Below are 16,753 nucleotides of genomic sequence, written 5' to 3'. Positions count from 1 at the left end.
ATAAAGAACTGGGGTAACGTAGCCAAGCACAAGGGGAAAAACCCTAAGCAACGGAGACAAAGTGGAAAAATATGTGTGACTAAAAGATTTAAAATGTTTTAATATCATTTAATGTTCTACTTTCACTTTTTGATTGTTCTATTGAATTATGTATTGTTAACATTCTCACTATATACATTTAAGTACTTTACATTTAAAAAATATTCATTATATGCTATTACAAACAAAAATAGCCATGTTATGAATAACCAGTACAAAGGAACTTAAAAATGTTACAATGTTATGACAACCTTAATGAAATTATTTCCACTGCTATGTTTGCATATCGTCACATCCTGAAATGTAAGTATTTAATTTGTACCCTTACCAATGAAATATGTAAAAAAAAAAAGGTGGTCGACGTAACAGAGGCGCCCCATGGAAACGCATGAAAGACCAGCTTAGGCGCCAACTTGCTTTAGCTGACATAGAAGAGAGCACCTGGTTGCATACGGCCTAAGAATGAGACAGCTGGAGGTCACTCACAAAGGCCGCGGGATACACTTAAGAGAACAAAAGATAATCCGCTGCTGAGGAAAGACGCAGACGGCGAAAAAAAAATCTTATTTGACCACCGGCGGACAATGGTTATGCCTGCGCTTGATGTGGCAAAATATGTATGTCACAGCTGAGGCTGTGAAGCCACGGGAAATAATGCATTCCTCATTAATCTTCGGACTCGAAGACAAGCATTATTATCTAATATAATAACAATTTGTTTATATTGAAATAATAACTGAGGTATGATCACAAGTGATTCATGTCTATGGTAATCATAGAACTGTCTCAACATTTGTGATTCTGTGTAGCTGATCTTGTAAAACATTAAGTCAGGATGACTGCGCTCAGGAGGGCGGGGGTCATCTTATCTGATAGTAGCTCCTTCAAATAAGAAAATAATGGCATCCTAATGTAATGTTATCACAGCGTCTTGAGCCTACATTTTGTTTGTTAATGGCGCTTTATAAATTAATTATTATTATCCTACACTTATCCACGTGTCAATCTGATCGTGCATATTAATTAAAGACAAACTCTACTAAGTCATTGGTTTTCTTGGCTGATTCAGGCACCCCGTTCCATTCTGAACTTATACGAATTCATTCTAGCTAATAGAATAAGAAATGGGCCCTTATCTTTGTGTCTTACTCTTTGATTAGGCTGTATTTTTTTTAGACAGCTGTCTATTACTCGGGATAGTGAAGCATCGTTGGACACTGTGCTGACCAGGTAGGTCAAGTGGTCAACAGCATTAAAGAGATGGCCATTCTGAGGTGGACAATTGCAGTCAAACTGAATTTCCATTTCTTTGGACCAATCAAATAATCTTAGCAGCCGGTCTATCTTGTTTCACCTTTTCTGGAATCATATCATGCATTGGGTTCGATCCTCTTGTTTTGTACAGATTTTGTTTATCGATCTGTTACATTGAGATCTATAGCTTAATGTCGTGGTTTCATTTTAAAAATAAATCTGCAAAATGCATAGAATATATATAAGGAAAAACTAAATTCTGATCCCAAATAATTTGTTTGACAAGAGAAGATAACAAAGCAGCAAAATCAACCTCTCACTGTTGTATTCTTAGGTGAATTTATTGTGCACAATATTCTTTCTCTCTGTCATTGTATTATGGCTACATATATAAACCAGAATTATTTCACGAAATCTATATTTTTATATTTAATAAAGTACACTTTATTGTGCTGTACTCCATGGTGTTAAATATTTCACTGCTTAATCACTACTATATACAGTGAAGAGCCAGTATATACTGATGCTCAAGATAATTTTCTAAAATTTTGCAACCAGCTGGACAAGACAGATGAAGATCTTTTAGGGAGTGCATTTACGCTAGACGAACTCAGGACTGCCCTGGACTCGACTAAGAACAATAAATCACCCGGTCCAGATGGCTTAACATTTGAACTCTATAAAACCTTCTTCCCCCTGCTTGGTCCTCTCTTACTGCGACTATATAGCGACGCCATTAAACTGGGACATTTTCCTCCAAATTTTAACGAAGCATACATCACACTTTTACCTAAGAAATCTGAAAATAACACTTCACCTAGCGACTATAGGCCCATTTCACTTCTCAACACGGACTATAAACTTCTCACAAAAATAATTTTCCTAAGAATGAAACCACTCATAAACCAACTTATCGGACATGACCAGTACTGTTGTATCCCGGACAGAAACATTGACGGCATGACGCATTTTTTACGGGATTTTATCATGTACAGTAAGGATAAAAACCTCAATGTGTCTCTTTTATCTGTAGATCAAGAAAAAGCCTTTGACCGAGTAAGCCATAGCTTCCTGTTCAAGGTGCTTGAGAAATGTAAAATAAGTTCCCTGTTAATCAAATATATAAAGCTTGTCTATACCAATGCAACAAGTAGATTGATAATTAATCATTCTCTCAGTAGGAGTATCCTCATACAAAGGTCTGTCAGACAGGGCTGTCCCTTATCCCCCTTCTTGTATATCCTTTGCTTGGAACCCTTCTTGGAATCTGTAAGATCTGACCCATCCATTATTGGGATAAATATACCGGGTCGTTCCTTCTCAACCATCAAAGTCAAAGCCTATGCGGATGATACAACCTTTTTTCCATCTTCAGAGCAAGATATTGAGAATATACTAAAGAAATTTACACTTTTCGGAGAAGCTAGTGGTTCAAAAATAAATATAAATAAATCCTCTGTAATGGGACTAGGGAAATGGAAATTCAAAGACAATTGCGCTTTCAGAATTGTTGATAAAATCAAGATTTGTGGTATTGTCTATACCTGTAATCCTTTGTTCTATTGTAAAGACCAGTGGGAGAATATTTTTGTCAAAGCCTCAAACTTAATTAAACGTTATCAGCACACAGGTTCTACAATATTTGGTAGAGCTGTATTGATAAATAGTTTGGTCATTCCAAAGATTGTCTATTTAGCTAACATTACAGAGCCACCTCCTAAATTCATAAACAAGCTGAACAAGTTAATTAGAAGCTTTATATTTAAAAACACTATTAGGAGCATTAAGCACACTACACTCATTCAAAACAAAGAGGATGGGGGGATAAACTTGCAAGATGTTAAAACAAAAATACAGTCGCTAAGGCTAAAATTTGTAGGTCAAGTAGTTAGAAACCCAACAAACTTTCCCTTGACAATTTACTATTATGGTTTAAGATTAAGTAGTCTTCTTCCAATACACAATGATACTCCTCACTATTTTGGTACAGTCACTCATCCATTTTACAGATCTATTTCAAGAGTTTTACCTGGTAATGAACATTTAATACACAACAAAACCAAAGAATCATACACAACACTTAAAAAGCTGTTACAGGAAAGCCTAGTGAATAGGATTAAGTGGGGGAGAGTTCTTGGGGTGACAGAATTCAAGGACACATTCATAAACCTACACAGTAAACATATCCCACCAAAAGCTAGAGAGATTAGTTATAGACTTATCTTTGGGATGACCCCTATGGCTAGAAGACGGGCAAATGAACGTGAATGTATATTATGCCACCTTGAAAATGCTGATAACGAAAAACACATGTATTTGGAATGTCCATTATTCCTTCAAGTTAGAAGTACTGTAATGGACCTATTGGAAGCAAACTGTGGCAATTATGTAAATGTTAACTTGTCTATTATTTTAAACAAGCTGCCAAAACTAAAAAATAAAATGATACATAACTTTAACTTGATTATTGTTTCCGAATACAGGAATCTTGTTTGGGCTACCTGGCTCAAATGTCTACATAATAATAAGGTGTTTGATCCTAATCACTTGGAATTAACATTTAGAAAAATAATGGACTTTAGGGTAGAGAATTATCTAGTTTGATTTTCATATACCTGTATAATGCTCATGTAGTTTTTCAGAAATAGGGTGTTGGGGGTCAGGGATATCTGATATTGTGTTGATTGTTCTGGAGTAGAGTATACTTGTATCATTTTTCTGTCTTTAGGGGGTTCATTGGTTAGGTAGTATGTCTTTGATATTAAATAATATTTCTATTACTGTTATTATATTTTTAGGTTAATCACTTTTCAATTGTTTATGATTTAATACTTGTGAATTATGATAACTTACAAATAAAAACATATTATATAAAAAAAAAAAAAAAAAAATAAAAAAAAAAAAAAAAGCCCACAAAAGAGGCAAGATGGCCCATAAAAGAGGCATATAAAGCCCAAAAAAGAGGCAAAGAAAAGAGGCATAAAGCCCAAGGATTCCTATGATGATAAAGCTAAACTGAATAGCGCAAATTCTGAGGTTTCCTTTAAAAAAAAAAAAAAAAAAAAAAAAAAAAAAAAGCAGTACTAAATAACCATATATGCTCTAAGGAATCTTTGGTCGTCCATAGTAAGTAATGACAGATTCTTCCGAAAGAATCCCAAAAACTTCGTTCGTCTACAGTAAAGGACAATGGACAACCCATTGTCAAGGTTGGACAGTTTATGAATAGTTTTAACGTGATTCTCTATCTCTTCTATACAAACTATGATCTAATTTTTAATACACAATGGCTTTCAAATGACAAAAAAAAAAAAAAAAAAAAATTATTTTAAACAAGCTACCAAAACTATAAAATAAAATGATACATAACTTTAACTTGATTATTGTTTCCGAATACAGGAATCTTGTTTGGGCTAGCTGGCTCAAATGTCTGCATAATAATAAGGTGTTTGATCCTTATCACTTAGAATTGACATTTAGAAAAATAATGGATTTGACTTTCATATACCTGTACAATGCTCAGGTAGTTTTCCAGAAATAGGGTGATGGGGGTCAGGGATATCTGATATTGTGTTGATTGTTCTGGAGTAGAGGATACTTGTCTCATTTTTCTGTCTTTAGTGGGTTCAATGGTTAGGATGGTTAGGTAGTATGTCTTTGATATTAAATAATATTTCTATTACTATTATTATATGTTTAGGTTGATCACTTTTCAATTGTTTATGATTTAATACTTGTGAAATTTGAGAACTTACAAATAAAAACATTAAAAAAAAAAAAGAGGCGAGATGGCCCATAAAAGAGGCACATAGAGCCCAAAAAAAGAAGCAAAGAAAAGAGGCCTAAGGTCCAAGGATTCCTATGATGATAAAGCTAAAATTGAATAGCGCAAATTCTGAGGTTTCCTTTAAAAAAAACAAACAATTATCCGTTTTCTACAACAATCTACTATTATGGTTTAAGATTAACTAGTAATCTTCCAATACACAATGACACTCCTCACTATTTTGGTTCACTCATATATCCATTTTACAGATCGATCTCAAGAATTTAGCCTGGTAATGAACATTTAATACACAACAAAATCAAAGAATCATATATAGCTCCTCCTTCGTGATCGAAGATGAGCACATTTCTCATTTCCTTTAAACTCGAAGATGTTATAAAGTCCAATCCTCGCTTTAAAAAAAAATCCGGCCGCATACGTGGCATGGGTAGGTCTGGTCAGTTGCAGATAGGCCTGCTTCTTCTCTCAGCTTTTTGTAGGCTTTGCGTTCTTTATATGCATCAGAGTCCTGGACCTTATATTCCCGCCACATAAAAAAAGTTAAACTCCTTCCACCTACGCTGTCTAAGAAGTATCCATAAGTTGCGTTGGTCCGACCACATACCAGACAAAGAAATCTTAAAGCTGTCCAACATAAACAGTATCAATGAGACAGTAAAGAGGTCCCTACTTCGATGGACGGGACATGTAGTCCGCATGCCAGACAATCGCCTCCCCAGACGACCTCTGTACGGGGAGTTGTATGCAGGAAAGCGCTCCCAGGGGGGTCAATACAAAAAAGCGCTGTAAAGACACTCTCAAGAGCTCCTTCAAGGAATGCGATATAGACATTCACCACTGGGAAGCACTAGCTCTCAATCGCTCTTCATGGCGTGAAAGCTGTGAGTCTCGGAGTCTCGAGATTTGAAGCACTCAAAAAGCAGTTACAAGGAAACTTAGTGAATAAGATTAAGTGGGGGAGAGATTTGAGGGTAACAGAATACTGGAACACATTCAGAAAACACATCAAACCTGTCACATATAAAGCTAGAGAAATATCTTATAGACTCATCTTTGGGATGACCCCTATAGTAAAAAAAAACATGCAAATGTCCATGCATATATATTATATCATCTTGAAAATGCTGATAACGAGAAGCATATATATATAGAATGTCCATTATTTCTTACGTTAGAAACTATGTGAATCTAAACTCTCTATGTTTTAAACAAGTTGCCAAAGTTGACTAATAAAAATGGTTCGTAATTTCAATTTGATTATTTTATCTGAATATAGGAATCTTGTTTGGACTAATAGGCTCAAAGCCTTCGTAGTAATAAAAAGCTTGATTCTAATTAATTGGAATTGGCATTAAATTATTGATTTTAGTGTAGAGAATTATTTATGTTGATTTTCTGGCAATAAATAATGGCAATGTCTTCGATTCCGAAGATTAAGGATAGGTGCAGGTTCTCATTTGACTACGCAAACCCAGTTGCTACCTGCAAGGTAAACTCGAGTTTTACCGCTACAATATTTCAAAGTATTATAACTTTAATAGTAGTGCGGATAAGGGTAATAGTGTGTGTGTGTAGTCAGCCGACGGATGTCACGCGCAAATCGCCCTAGTCCAGCGCTGGACTGTCCTCAGTCCGAATGGAAGTGAAGGGAACATAATCCAATGTGATGGGAATAAAGGGAACATGTTTCTGAATACTTTGAATGATACTTACGTTGATGATGTCAGTGCACAAAGAAAATTTGAACTGTGCGTCCAGCGAGACGTTGGTATTGCTGAGCAGATCCTGAAACAAGAGTTGAAGTTTCTAGAACATAGTGCTAAGACGTAGGGGTCTTTCATATCATTCATAACATTTGTTAGATCCATCACATATCTTACAAACAGGGACGCTGTCAATAATACCCACTTAGAAGAATGCCTTGCCGCAGTTTAAAGAGAAACTGCTATAACAACAGCCCAGTATGGCGAAGACGTTTTTCTTATCTCATAAATTTTATCATTAGAGATAAGATTCTCAAGTTGTGTAATTTTAAATAGTGGCTTTTCTATATTAGATAAAATATACAGTGGTATCGACGGCTGTAATATTTCAAAAAAAAAAAAAATAAAAAAAAAAAATTAAAAAAAAAATATTTAAAAAAAAATATTAAAAAAAAAAAATTTAAAAAATTTTTTTTTTCAAAAAATAAAAATATTAAAAAAACAAATTTCAAAAAAAAAAATAAAAAATAAAGATATTAAAAAAAAAAATTTCAAAAAAAAATAATTTCAAAAAATAAAAAAATTTCAAAAAAAAAAAATTTCAAAAAAAAAAAATAAAAAATTTCAAAAAAAAGAAAATTAAAAAAAATTATTAAAAATTTTTTTTTTTCAAAAATAAAAATATTTAAAAAAAAAAATATTAAAAAAAAAAAAACATTTCAAAAAAAAAAAAAAAAAAAAAAAAATTTAAAAAGTAAAAAATTTCAATAAAAAATTTCACGAAAAAAAATTAAAACAAAAATATTAAAAAATTTTTTTTTCAAAAAATAAAAATATTAAAAAAAAAATTTTCAAAAAAAAAATTACAAAAAAAAAAAAAAAATAAAAAAAAAATTAAAAAAAAAAATAATTTCAAAAAATAAAAAATTTCAAAACAAAATATTAAAAAAAAAAATAAAAATTTAAAAAAAAAAACCATTTAAAAAAAAAAATAAAAAAAAATAATAATTTCAAAAAATAAAAAATTTCTAAACAAAAAAAAAATAAAAAAAAAAAAAAAAAAATTAAAAAAAAACATTTAAAAAAAAAAATAAAAAATTGAAAAAGTAAAAAATTTCAAAAAAAAATTTCACAAAAATAAAATTAAAAAATTTCACAAAAAAAATTTTAAAAATTAAAAAAAAATTTTTTTCAAAAAATAAAAATATTAAAAAAAAACTTTCAAAAAAAAAATATTTAAAAAAAAATTTTTTCAAAAAAATAAAAATATTTAAAAAACAAAATTAAAAAAAAACAAAATTTAAAAAAAAATTTCAAAAAAAAAATTTAAAAAAATATTTACAAAAACTGGCTAAATGGTGCCATGAAATGTTCAAGAACCTCATAATGGCGATATAGATAAATATTCGTGGACGGTGCAGACTATGGATTATCTACTACTTTTAGACTTTCTGTTGTGTTAGGCAGGTCGCCAAAACTATGACCTGGCTACTATTTTTGTAATGTCATAATTATGACCATAATATAAAGTCAAAAGTGATCCATCCTTTAAAATATTCAAAAAATCTAACCAGTCATTGATGAATTAATCTATCAGGGTATCTCCATCTATTTTACTATCAATTAATATATCCATTAGTCCATTCATTAATGTATATAGTTATCTGTCCATTACTTCTCTATTAACGTATTCCTTTTTTCTCCTAAAGTTTTGAGTTATAACAACAGAAGTGAAAGCGTTTGAAAAAGATTGGAACTTACCTGTAAAGATCCTTTACTGCAGTGCTCGATGACCAGCGCGTGCAGTGTCTCCTCAAGGCACGCGCCGAATATCTTTAAGACGTTGGCGTGGCTTAAATCTCGTACCTGGTAAGAGTGTAAGATGACCAGTTAGTGGAACTAAACATTACAGACCAGTTAGTGGACCTCAACATTATAGACCAGTTAGCGCACCTGAACATGATAGACCAGTTAGTGGACCTGAATATTATAGACCAGTTAGTGGACCTGAATATTATAGACCAGTTAGTGGACCTAAATATTATAGACCAGTTAGTGGACCTGAATATTATAGACCAGTTAGTGGACCTGAACATTACAGTAGAGTTAGTGGACCTAAATAATATAGACCAGTTAGTGGACCTAAATATTATAGACCAGTTAGTGGACCTGAATATTATAGACCAGTTAGTGGACCTGAACATTATAGACCAGTTAGTGGACCTAAATATTATAGACCAGTTAGTGAACCTAAATATTATAGACCAGTTAGTGGACCTAAATATTATAGATCAGTTAGTGGACCTAAATATTATAGACCAGTTAGTGGACCTGAATATTATAGACCAGTTAGTGGACCTAAATATTATAGACCAGTTAGTGGACCTGAATATTATAGACCAGTTAGTGGACCTCAATATTATAGACCAGTTAGTGGACCTGAATATTATAGACCAGTTAGTGGACCTAAATATTATAGACCAGTTAGGGGACCAGAATATTATAGACCAGTTAATGGACCTGAATATTATAGACCAGTTAGGGGACCTAAATATTATAGACCAGTTAGTGGACCTGAACATTATAGACCAGTTAGTGGACCTAAATATTATAGACCAGTTAGTGAACCTAAACATTATAGACCAGTTAGTGGACCTAAATATTATAGATCAGTTAGTGGACCTAAATATTATAGACCAGTTAGTGGACCTGAATATTATAGACCAGTTAGTGGACCTAAATATTATATACCAGTTAGTGGACCTGAATATTATAGACCAGTTAGTGGACCAGAATATTATAGACCAGTTAGTGGACCTGAATATTATAGACCAGTTAGTGGACCTAAATATTATAGACCAGTTAGTGGACCTAAATATTATAGACCAGTTAGTGGACCTAAATATTATAGACCAGTTAGTGGACCTAAATATTATAGACCAGTTAGAGGACCTAAATATTATAGACCAGTTAGTGGACCTAAATATTGTAGACCAGTTAGTGGACCTGAACATTATAAACCAGTTAGTGGACCTAAATATTATAGACCAGTTAGTGGACCTAAATATTGTAGACCAGTTAGTGGACCTAAATATTATAAACCAGTTAGTGGACCTAAATATTATAGACCAGTTAGTGGACCTAAATATTATAGACCAGTTAGTGGACCTAAATATTATAGACCAGTTAGTGGACCAGAATATTATAGACCAGTTAGTGGACGTAAATATTATAGACCAGTTAGGGGACCTAAATATTATAGACCAGTTAGTGGACCAGAATATTATAGACCAGTTAGTGGACCTGAATATTATAGACCAGTTAGGGGACCTAAATATTATAGACCAGTTAGTGGACCTGAATATTATAGACCAGTTAGTGGACCTAAATATTATAGACCAGTTAGTGGACCTAAATATTATAGACCAGTTAGAGGACCTAAATATTATAGACCAGTTAGTGGACCTTAATATTATAGACCAGTTAGTGGACCTAAATATTGTAGACCAGTTAGTGGACCTAAATATTATAGACCAGTTAGTGGACCTAAATATTGTAGACCAGTTAGTGGACCTGAACATTATAAACCAGTTAGTGGACCTAAATATTATAGACCAGTTAGTGGACCTAAATATTATAGACCAGTTAGTGGACCTAAATATTATAGACCAGTTAGTGGACCTGAACATTATAAACCAGTTAGTGGACCTAAATATTATAGACCAGTTAGTGGACCTAAATATTATAGACTAGTTAGTGGAACTAAATATTACATATCAGTTAGTGGACCTTCGAAAAAGTCCTCAGGGAATCAGTCAAAAGCATTCCTATTACGCTGTTGACTGTTGGAAAGGATTTCCCCCAAGTCTCGTCTGAAAGTTGCAGAATGATTCGGCTAAACCATATGTAACATGTAGATCAAGCAAGACAAGCTAATGGAGGCTCTCTACCCGTTATTCTCTGATCTGCTTACACTTACTGACGTTTCCACTAACTGACGATTCCACAAATTGACGTTTCCACTAAATGACGTTTCCACTAACTGAAGTTTCCACTAAATGACATTTCCACTAACTGACGATTCCACAAATTGACGTTTCCACTAAATGACGTTTCCACTAAATGACGTTTCCACTAACTGACGTTTCCACTAACTGACGTTTCTACTAACTGACGTGACGTTTCTACTAACTGACGTTTCCACTAACTGACGTTTCTACTAACTGACGTTGACACTAACTGACTTTGCCACTAACTGACGTTTTCACTAACTGACTTTGCCACTAACTGACGTTTTTACTAACTGACGTTGCCACTAATTGACGTTTCCACTAACTGACGTTTCCAATGAGGCGCCAAGTTGAGGCCACGGGGGAAGGTGGAATTCTCGGAGTATTTGTTCCACGACAGTCCATTTATTGGACCAGAACAAGATAGACTAGTTATTGGACCAAAAATGCCAGACTAATAAATAAAGTATTTTATTAGATTTTGTTTTTGTATTTGAAGATTATGGTTCATTCTGGTTCAGTGTTTTATGTTTAATTGCTACTTTAAGTTTGAGTCTTCTATCCTGAAGGCTTTTTAAATTTAGTGATTTTACTAAAGGTGTTACTCTAGTCAAATGTGAATATTCGTTTGTTATGAATCTCTATTTTGTGTCTGTTCCAGTTTCTTATTTTTAATTCGGACATTAATTTTTCGAGTGACCTCGGTAGGATTTCAGTTATTTATTTTATGAAATATGACTTTGAAAAGAGCTATATTAATTTTAAAATGACCTTTACTACGGGTTCATCAGAATGCTAGATTAAAAATCATAAATAAACCATTGTCTTGTAAGCTAGAGTGTAGTTCTAATCATACATATATATATATATATCATCTATGCTGTAAATTCATTTATAAATAAATTCATTAAACTAAAATCGTGTCCAAAGTTTTTTTACCATTTTAAACTCGGCCAACAGCTGGTCAGTTTTCTTGATATGGTGTATTGGTAGTGGCCTGAGTCTCACAACTTGACCCTATAGATAGAAACATGAGTAAAAATTATCTTCAACTCTGAAGGAACATCCGAAACATGTAAAACATTTATACAACAAGACAAAATACGTCTTGCTGGACAAGAGAATTCCCACATGCTCTACTGCGTCCAAACCTCAACTTTTTTTTTACCTAAATTCTTCTAATCAGAAACAAGATCGGACCTGATAAGGCACTATGCCAGAGGCAGCCTTTGCAGAGCGCGGGGCCGTGGACGAGTGCCAGATGCGGGCACTGAGCAGGAAGGGTAGACCGTTCCACTTAAAGCTCACGTACTCGTCCGCCTCTAACGCTGTAGGCCTTTTTTTGGTCCCAAATCATAGTAACTTGCTATTGGCCGTTGGACTACATAACGGACTGTATTGTAATGGTTCTGCATGTAAGATTTAGCCTTTAATAACCAACGTAACTAATGATTCAGAAACATTTGGCATGAAAAAATGAACAAACTAGATAATAATACTTTCTGCTAATCCTGGAGTCAGGAACTAACTATTTAATTCGGAGGAAAACAGGAACACTTGCAAAAAAAACTAACAGCGAAAAGTTGCTCGGACGGTCGCAGATGGATTCAGTCCCGGAACTCCATTTTTCTGGCTTTTCGCTATAAAAAAAAGATGTTTGTTATTTCAAGACAAAAGTGAACTGTTAAACAATGATAGCTTGTTAGAATCGACAGGTCATAAGATGCTGTCTCTACCGAAACTGATGTTTTGAAATAAAAAAATATTATGTTCAGAGCTTGCATGGTAATTGGTATCACAGAATTATAAATGCAGGAAAATGCTTCCACTGAAAGGTGAAAAGGAATCTTCGTTCACGGGGCCCCCCTCAGGCGCGGGCCTTGGGCGGTAGCCCCACTTGTCACCCCCTAAGGCGTTACAGCATTAGGTTATTTAAAATATTGGGCACCTTGTAATCAGCATAAGGAAATTCATAGTTCAATCTTCCATTAAAATTATTGAACATATTCGTAGAGCATTATTTGGGGCCCTCAAACAAGTGGGAGCCCTAAGCTATAGATTGTGTGATCTATACTTACTCTGAATACTGCCAGGAGGTCATCATTTGTTGCTATGTCTTCATTCTCTGACCTTGACCCTCTTAGATTGGTCTAAAATTAGAAAAAAGTTAAGTTTATTATAACAGAACTGACCTCTACTATTGAATGAAGTCAAAAATTAAAAGCGGGATAAGTAGATCAACTACCTTTTTTAAAAAATTTCCAAAACATTTTTCTTACTAGGGTCTAGATTAGTGTAGAATACTCCAGAATTTAGAAATTGGGCGTAAAAAAGAAATGCTCTATTGTAAAAAAAAACAAAAAACAAAACCAAAACAAAACAAAAAAAAACAACAACTAGATATATATATCTATATTTAAAAACAGTGGTGCTCAAACAACGACCCGCGAGCCACATCTGGCCAGTGACTCGATACTGTCAGGTCCGTCCAAAAAGTCTGGCCACTGTGCAGTAGGAAGAAACAGAGGCTGTGTTCTCTTGAACTGGACCTTTTGTGTGTGTGTGTGTGTGTGGTATATGAAGCCTGATACACACATCATTATCTTTCCTTTGCGTTTCCCGCGAAACATAGGACCTCATGAAACACGCCACTCTCCACGATCTTTTGCTAGTTTTTTAATGGCTTCCAAGCTCTTTCCTGTCCTCTCGGCTTCCTCTTGTGTACTGCGTCGCCACGTTCTTTTTGGTCTTTCGAGACATACGTTTGTTAATTTCAATCATAAGAGATTAACATATAGGAGTTAGAAAAATGCAAAATGAAAGATTCAATTGAATAAGGTCCCACGGGAGTTAGTTTTTTAGTTTCATAAAGTTTCATTCCGATTACCGAATTCGGCATTGACGTCATTAAGTGGAAATTTACTGGTTGATGTGTACATAGACTATACTCTCGAAACCATAATCTCTAGTTTCCTAGACAACAGAACCGAAGCTCAAAATAGGAATTCGTGCGATCAAAACTGAAAAAATGCTTCTTTGTTTAGTTTTTGTTTTCCTGGCAATTATCTGAGTTTTTTTTTTCTTTGAAATTATCTCAGTTTTCCTAGAAATTATCTGAGTTTTCCTTGGCTAGTAGTGTTGGGTAATTAGATTTTGTTGTATTGATTTTGTAATTAATTTATTTACCAATGAGAATATTTAAAAATAGGCTAATAACTTATGCATAAGTGATTTGAGTAAAAAGCAGACCAATCCAAAGCGATTTTCTGTCTTTATGCCATATACGCTTGTTGACTAAATTCCAGTACAACCAAAGCCTGTCTTATCATTTCACACATGAGCTAACCTAATGACAGTAAATGTCAGACGTCTCCTATTTGGTATAAACTAAACAATGTCAATCTCTCTAAATTGAGTCTAAATGATGACAACTAGATACAAAGAATGATATCTTTATATCAAAGCGTCCATTTATCTCTAGGCAGTGGCGTAGCTAGTATGGGGGGGGGGACGAGGGGTGAGAATTTGAAAATCCCCTTGGGCCTCCACTTGAGGGGGGGCCCCCAAATAATTTAATTTTCGATTATATATTAAATATTACTCAAAATGCAGGGGTCCCCCAAAGAGGTCAAGCCCCAGGGCCCCCAAATGATGGAAAATTCCTAGTTACGCCACTGTCTCTAGGCCAGTTTTAAACTATGCAGTAAAACTCTAATGTTTCCCTCATGTCGTAATGTTTTTTTGAGCTCACAACAAAAAACAAAAAAATCGCTTAAAAAAAAATTGATTCCAAAATTCTAAAACGTATACATTTCAAAAACTTCGCTTACACAACACTTCATTTATTGTGTACACAGGACACCCAAAACATCTAGTTATTTCTAGTTTTACGCCACGTGTGAAAATCTCTTTGAAAGGACAGGCTGGTTGTCGTAATGATGGACCAATTAGTTACATGATTTTTTTACCTTTGACGAGAAGGACAACACGGAGTGAGAAAACTTCCGGTCAGTTAGAAAGATGTCTGCTGGGTCAATTTTCCACCACCAGAGGTCTCGTTCACTCTGCTTCTTCCATCTTCTGGAGAACAAAAGTCATTTTAAATTTTTTAGCTTCAGTCAACTTTTTAAGTTAGCATCAGTCAACTTGGTCATTTAGCATCAGTCAACTTTTTCAGTTATCTTCAGTCAACTTTTTCTGTTAGCTTCAGTCAACTTTTTCAGTTAGCTTCAGTCGACTTTTTCTGTTAGCTTCAGTCAACTTTTTCTGTTAGCTTCAAACAACTTTTTATGTTAGCTTCAGTCAACTTTTTATGTTAGCTTCAGTCAACTTGGTCTTTTAGCATCTGTCAACCTGTTCAGTTTGCTTCTGTTAACTTGCTCAGTTAGCTTCAGTCAAGTTTTTCAGTTACCTTCAGTTAATTTGATTATTTAGCATCGTTCAAGTTGACCAGTTACTATCAGTCAACCTGTTTCTTTAAGCATTAGTCTAATCGCTCAACTTGCATCAATCATACAGGTCAGTAAGCATAACACTGCGTCACATGACATAAAAACAGATGACCGTAGCATCGCCCGCCCTATAGTATGCTAGAGAAAGGGTACTTTACTTTTTTTTTTTTGGGGGGGGGGGGATGACCTTAGCATCGCCAATTGTGAAGAAACAATTCCGTTTACGTTTAAAGTGCCTTTTAATTGAGTAACATTTCAACATAACTTATATACACGGCAACGTTATGTACAGACACCCAATTCCACTCGCTGACTTTCTCTCTCTCTCTCTCTTCTTGTTTACGCACTCGTCACTTCCCCCATGTCCCCTAACTCTCGATACCCAACACTTGACCGTGTGTCACGGTTGACCACACGGTAACCGTGTCACAACACCCATCCTATAGATTGCAGGAGAAAGGGTACTTTGGGGGGGGGGGAGGAAGTACATGGCCTTATAAGTCCTAAATCTGGCACCGAGGTTTTTTTTTAAGCAAAAAAAATGTCTTTTAAAAAACGCGGGAAAGTTGGATAAAGTAATCTTACAAAAAACTTTCACGTCTGCTGAAAGGACGTTAGGGTTAGGTACCTGAACATGACCAGACTGACTATCCCGCCAACAATAACCGCTGCACCAAAAAAGCCCGCCAGACCGCCAATCACCTGAGATTTTTCTGGAATAAAAAGAAAGTTAGGGTTTTTAAAAAAAAGCAAACAAAAAGAGAAAAAAAAGACAGAAAGAGAGACAAAGAGAAGGAGAGAAAGAGAAAACTAATGAAAGAGAGAAACGGTTGAGTAGAGATGGTAAGAAAAGAGAAGAAAAATGACAAAGAAGAAAAGAGCGAAAGAGAGAAAAACATTAATGAGAGAAAGAAGGAAGAAATAAAGAATGAAGAAGAGAAAAAAAGAGTAAAAAAAAGAGAGAATAAAAGTGAAAGAAAAAAGATATATGAAGCTAGAAAGAAACAAGTAGAAACATACTGCAAAAGATAAAGTAATTTTTAGGAATAAAGCATTTGAAAAAGTGTTAAAGAAACAGACAAATCTTAGAAGAGAGAAACCGCAAGTTAAGAGAGAAACTGAGGGTTGAGAGAGAAACAGCCAGTTAAGAGAAAAACAGCAAGTTAGGAGAGAAACAGCTAGTTAATAGAGAAACAGCAGGTTGAGATAGAAACATCAAGTTAGAACAGAAACAGCAAGACAGAAACAGCAAGTTGAGAGAGAAACAGCAAGTTAAGAGAGAAACAGCAAGTTGAGAGAGAAACAGCAAGTTAAGTGAGAAACAGCAAGTTGAGTGAGAAACAGCAAGTTAAGTGAGAAACAGCAAGTTGAGTGAGAAACAGCAAGTTACGAGAGAAACAGCAAGTTGAGAGAGAAACAGCAAGTTAAGAGAGAAACAGCAAGTTGAGAGAGAAACAGCAAGTTGAGAGAGAAACAGCAAGTTAGAGAGAAACAGCAAGTTAAGAGAGA

At 34.4% G+C, this 16,753-nt stretch overlaps 1 protein-coding gene across 1 annotated transcript in view; it reads right to left on the bottom strand.

Annotated features, from left to right (window-relative positions):
* The window catches only part of LOC106080306 (atrial natriuretic peptide receptor 1-like), a 90,925-nt gene that overhangs the window by 14,158 nt on the left and 60,014 nt on the right, over positions 1-16,753 (bottom strand). Inside the window, exons 10-15 of the mRNA XM_056013580.1 lie at positions 15,873-15,957; positions 14,762-14,873; positions 12,872-12,943; positions 11,733-11,810; positions 8,545-8,649; positions 6,794-6,865 (exon numbers count right to left, since the gene is read on the bottom strand). Of these exons, the coding sequence (XP_055869555.1) occupies positions 6,794-6,865; positions 8,545-8,649; positions 11,733-11,810; positions 12,872-12,943; positions 14,762-14,873; positions 15,873-15,957 (524 nt within the window). The remainder of the gene's footprint in view (positions 1-6,793; positions 6,866-8,544; positions 8,650-11,732; positions 11,811-12,871; positions 12,944-14,761; positions 14,874-15,872; positions 15,958-16,753) is intronic.

This window comes from Biomphalaria glabrata, chromosome 16 (assembly GCF_947242115.1).
Source record: "Biomphalaria glabrata chromosome 16, xgBioGlab47.1, whole genome shotgun sequence".
Taxonomy (NCBI): Eukaryota; Metazoa; Mollusca; class Gastropoda; family Planorbidae; genus Biomphalaria; species Biomphalaria glabrata.
This window is presented reverse-complemented; position numbering and strand designations above follow the sequence as displayed.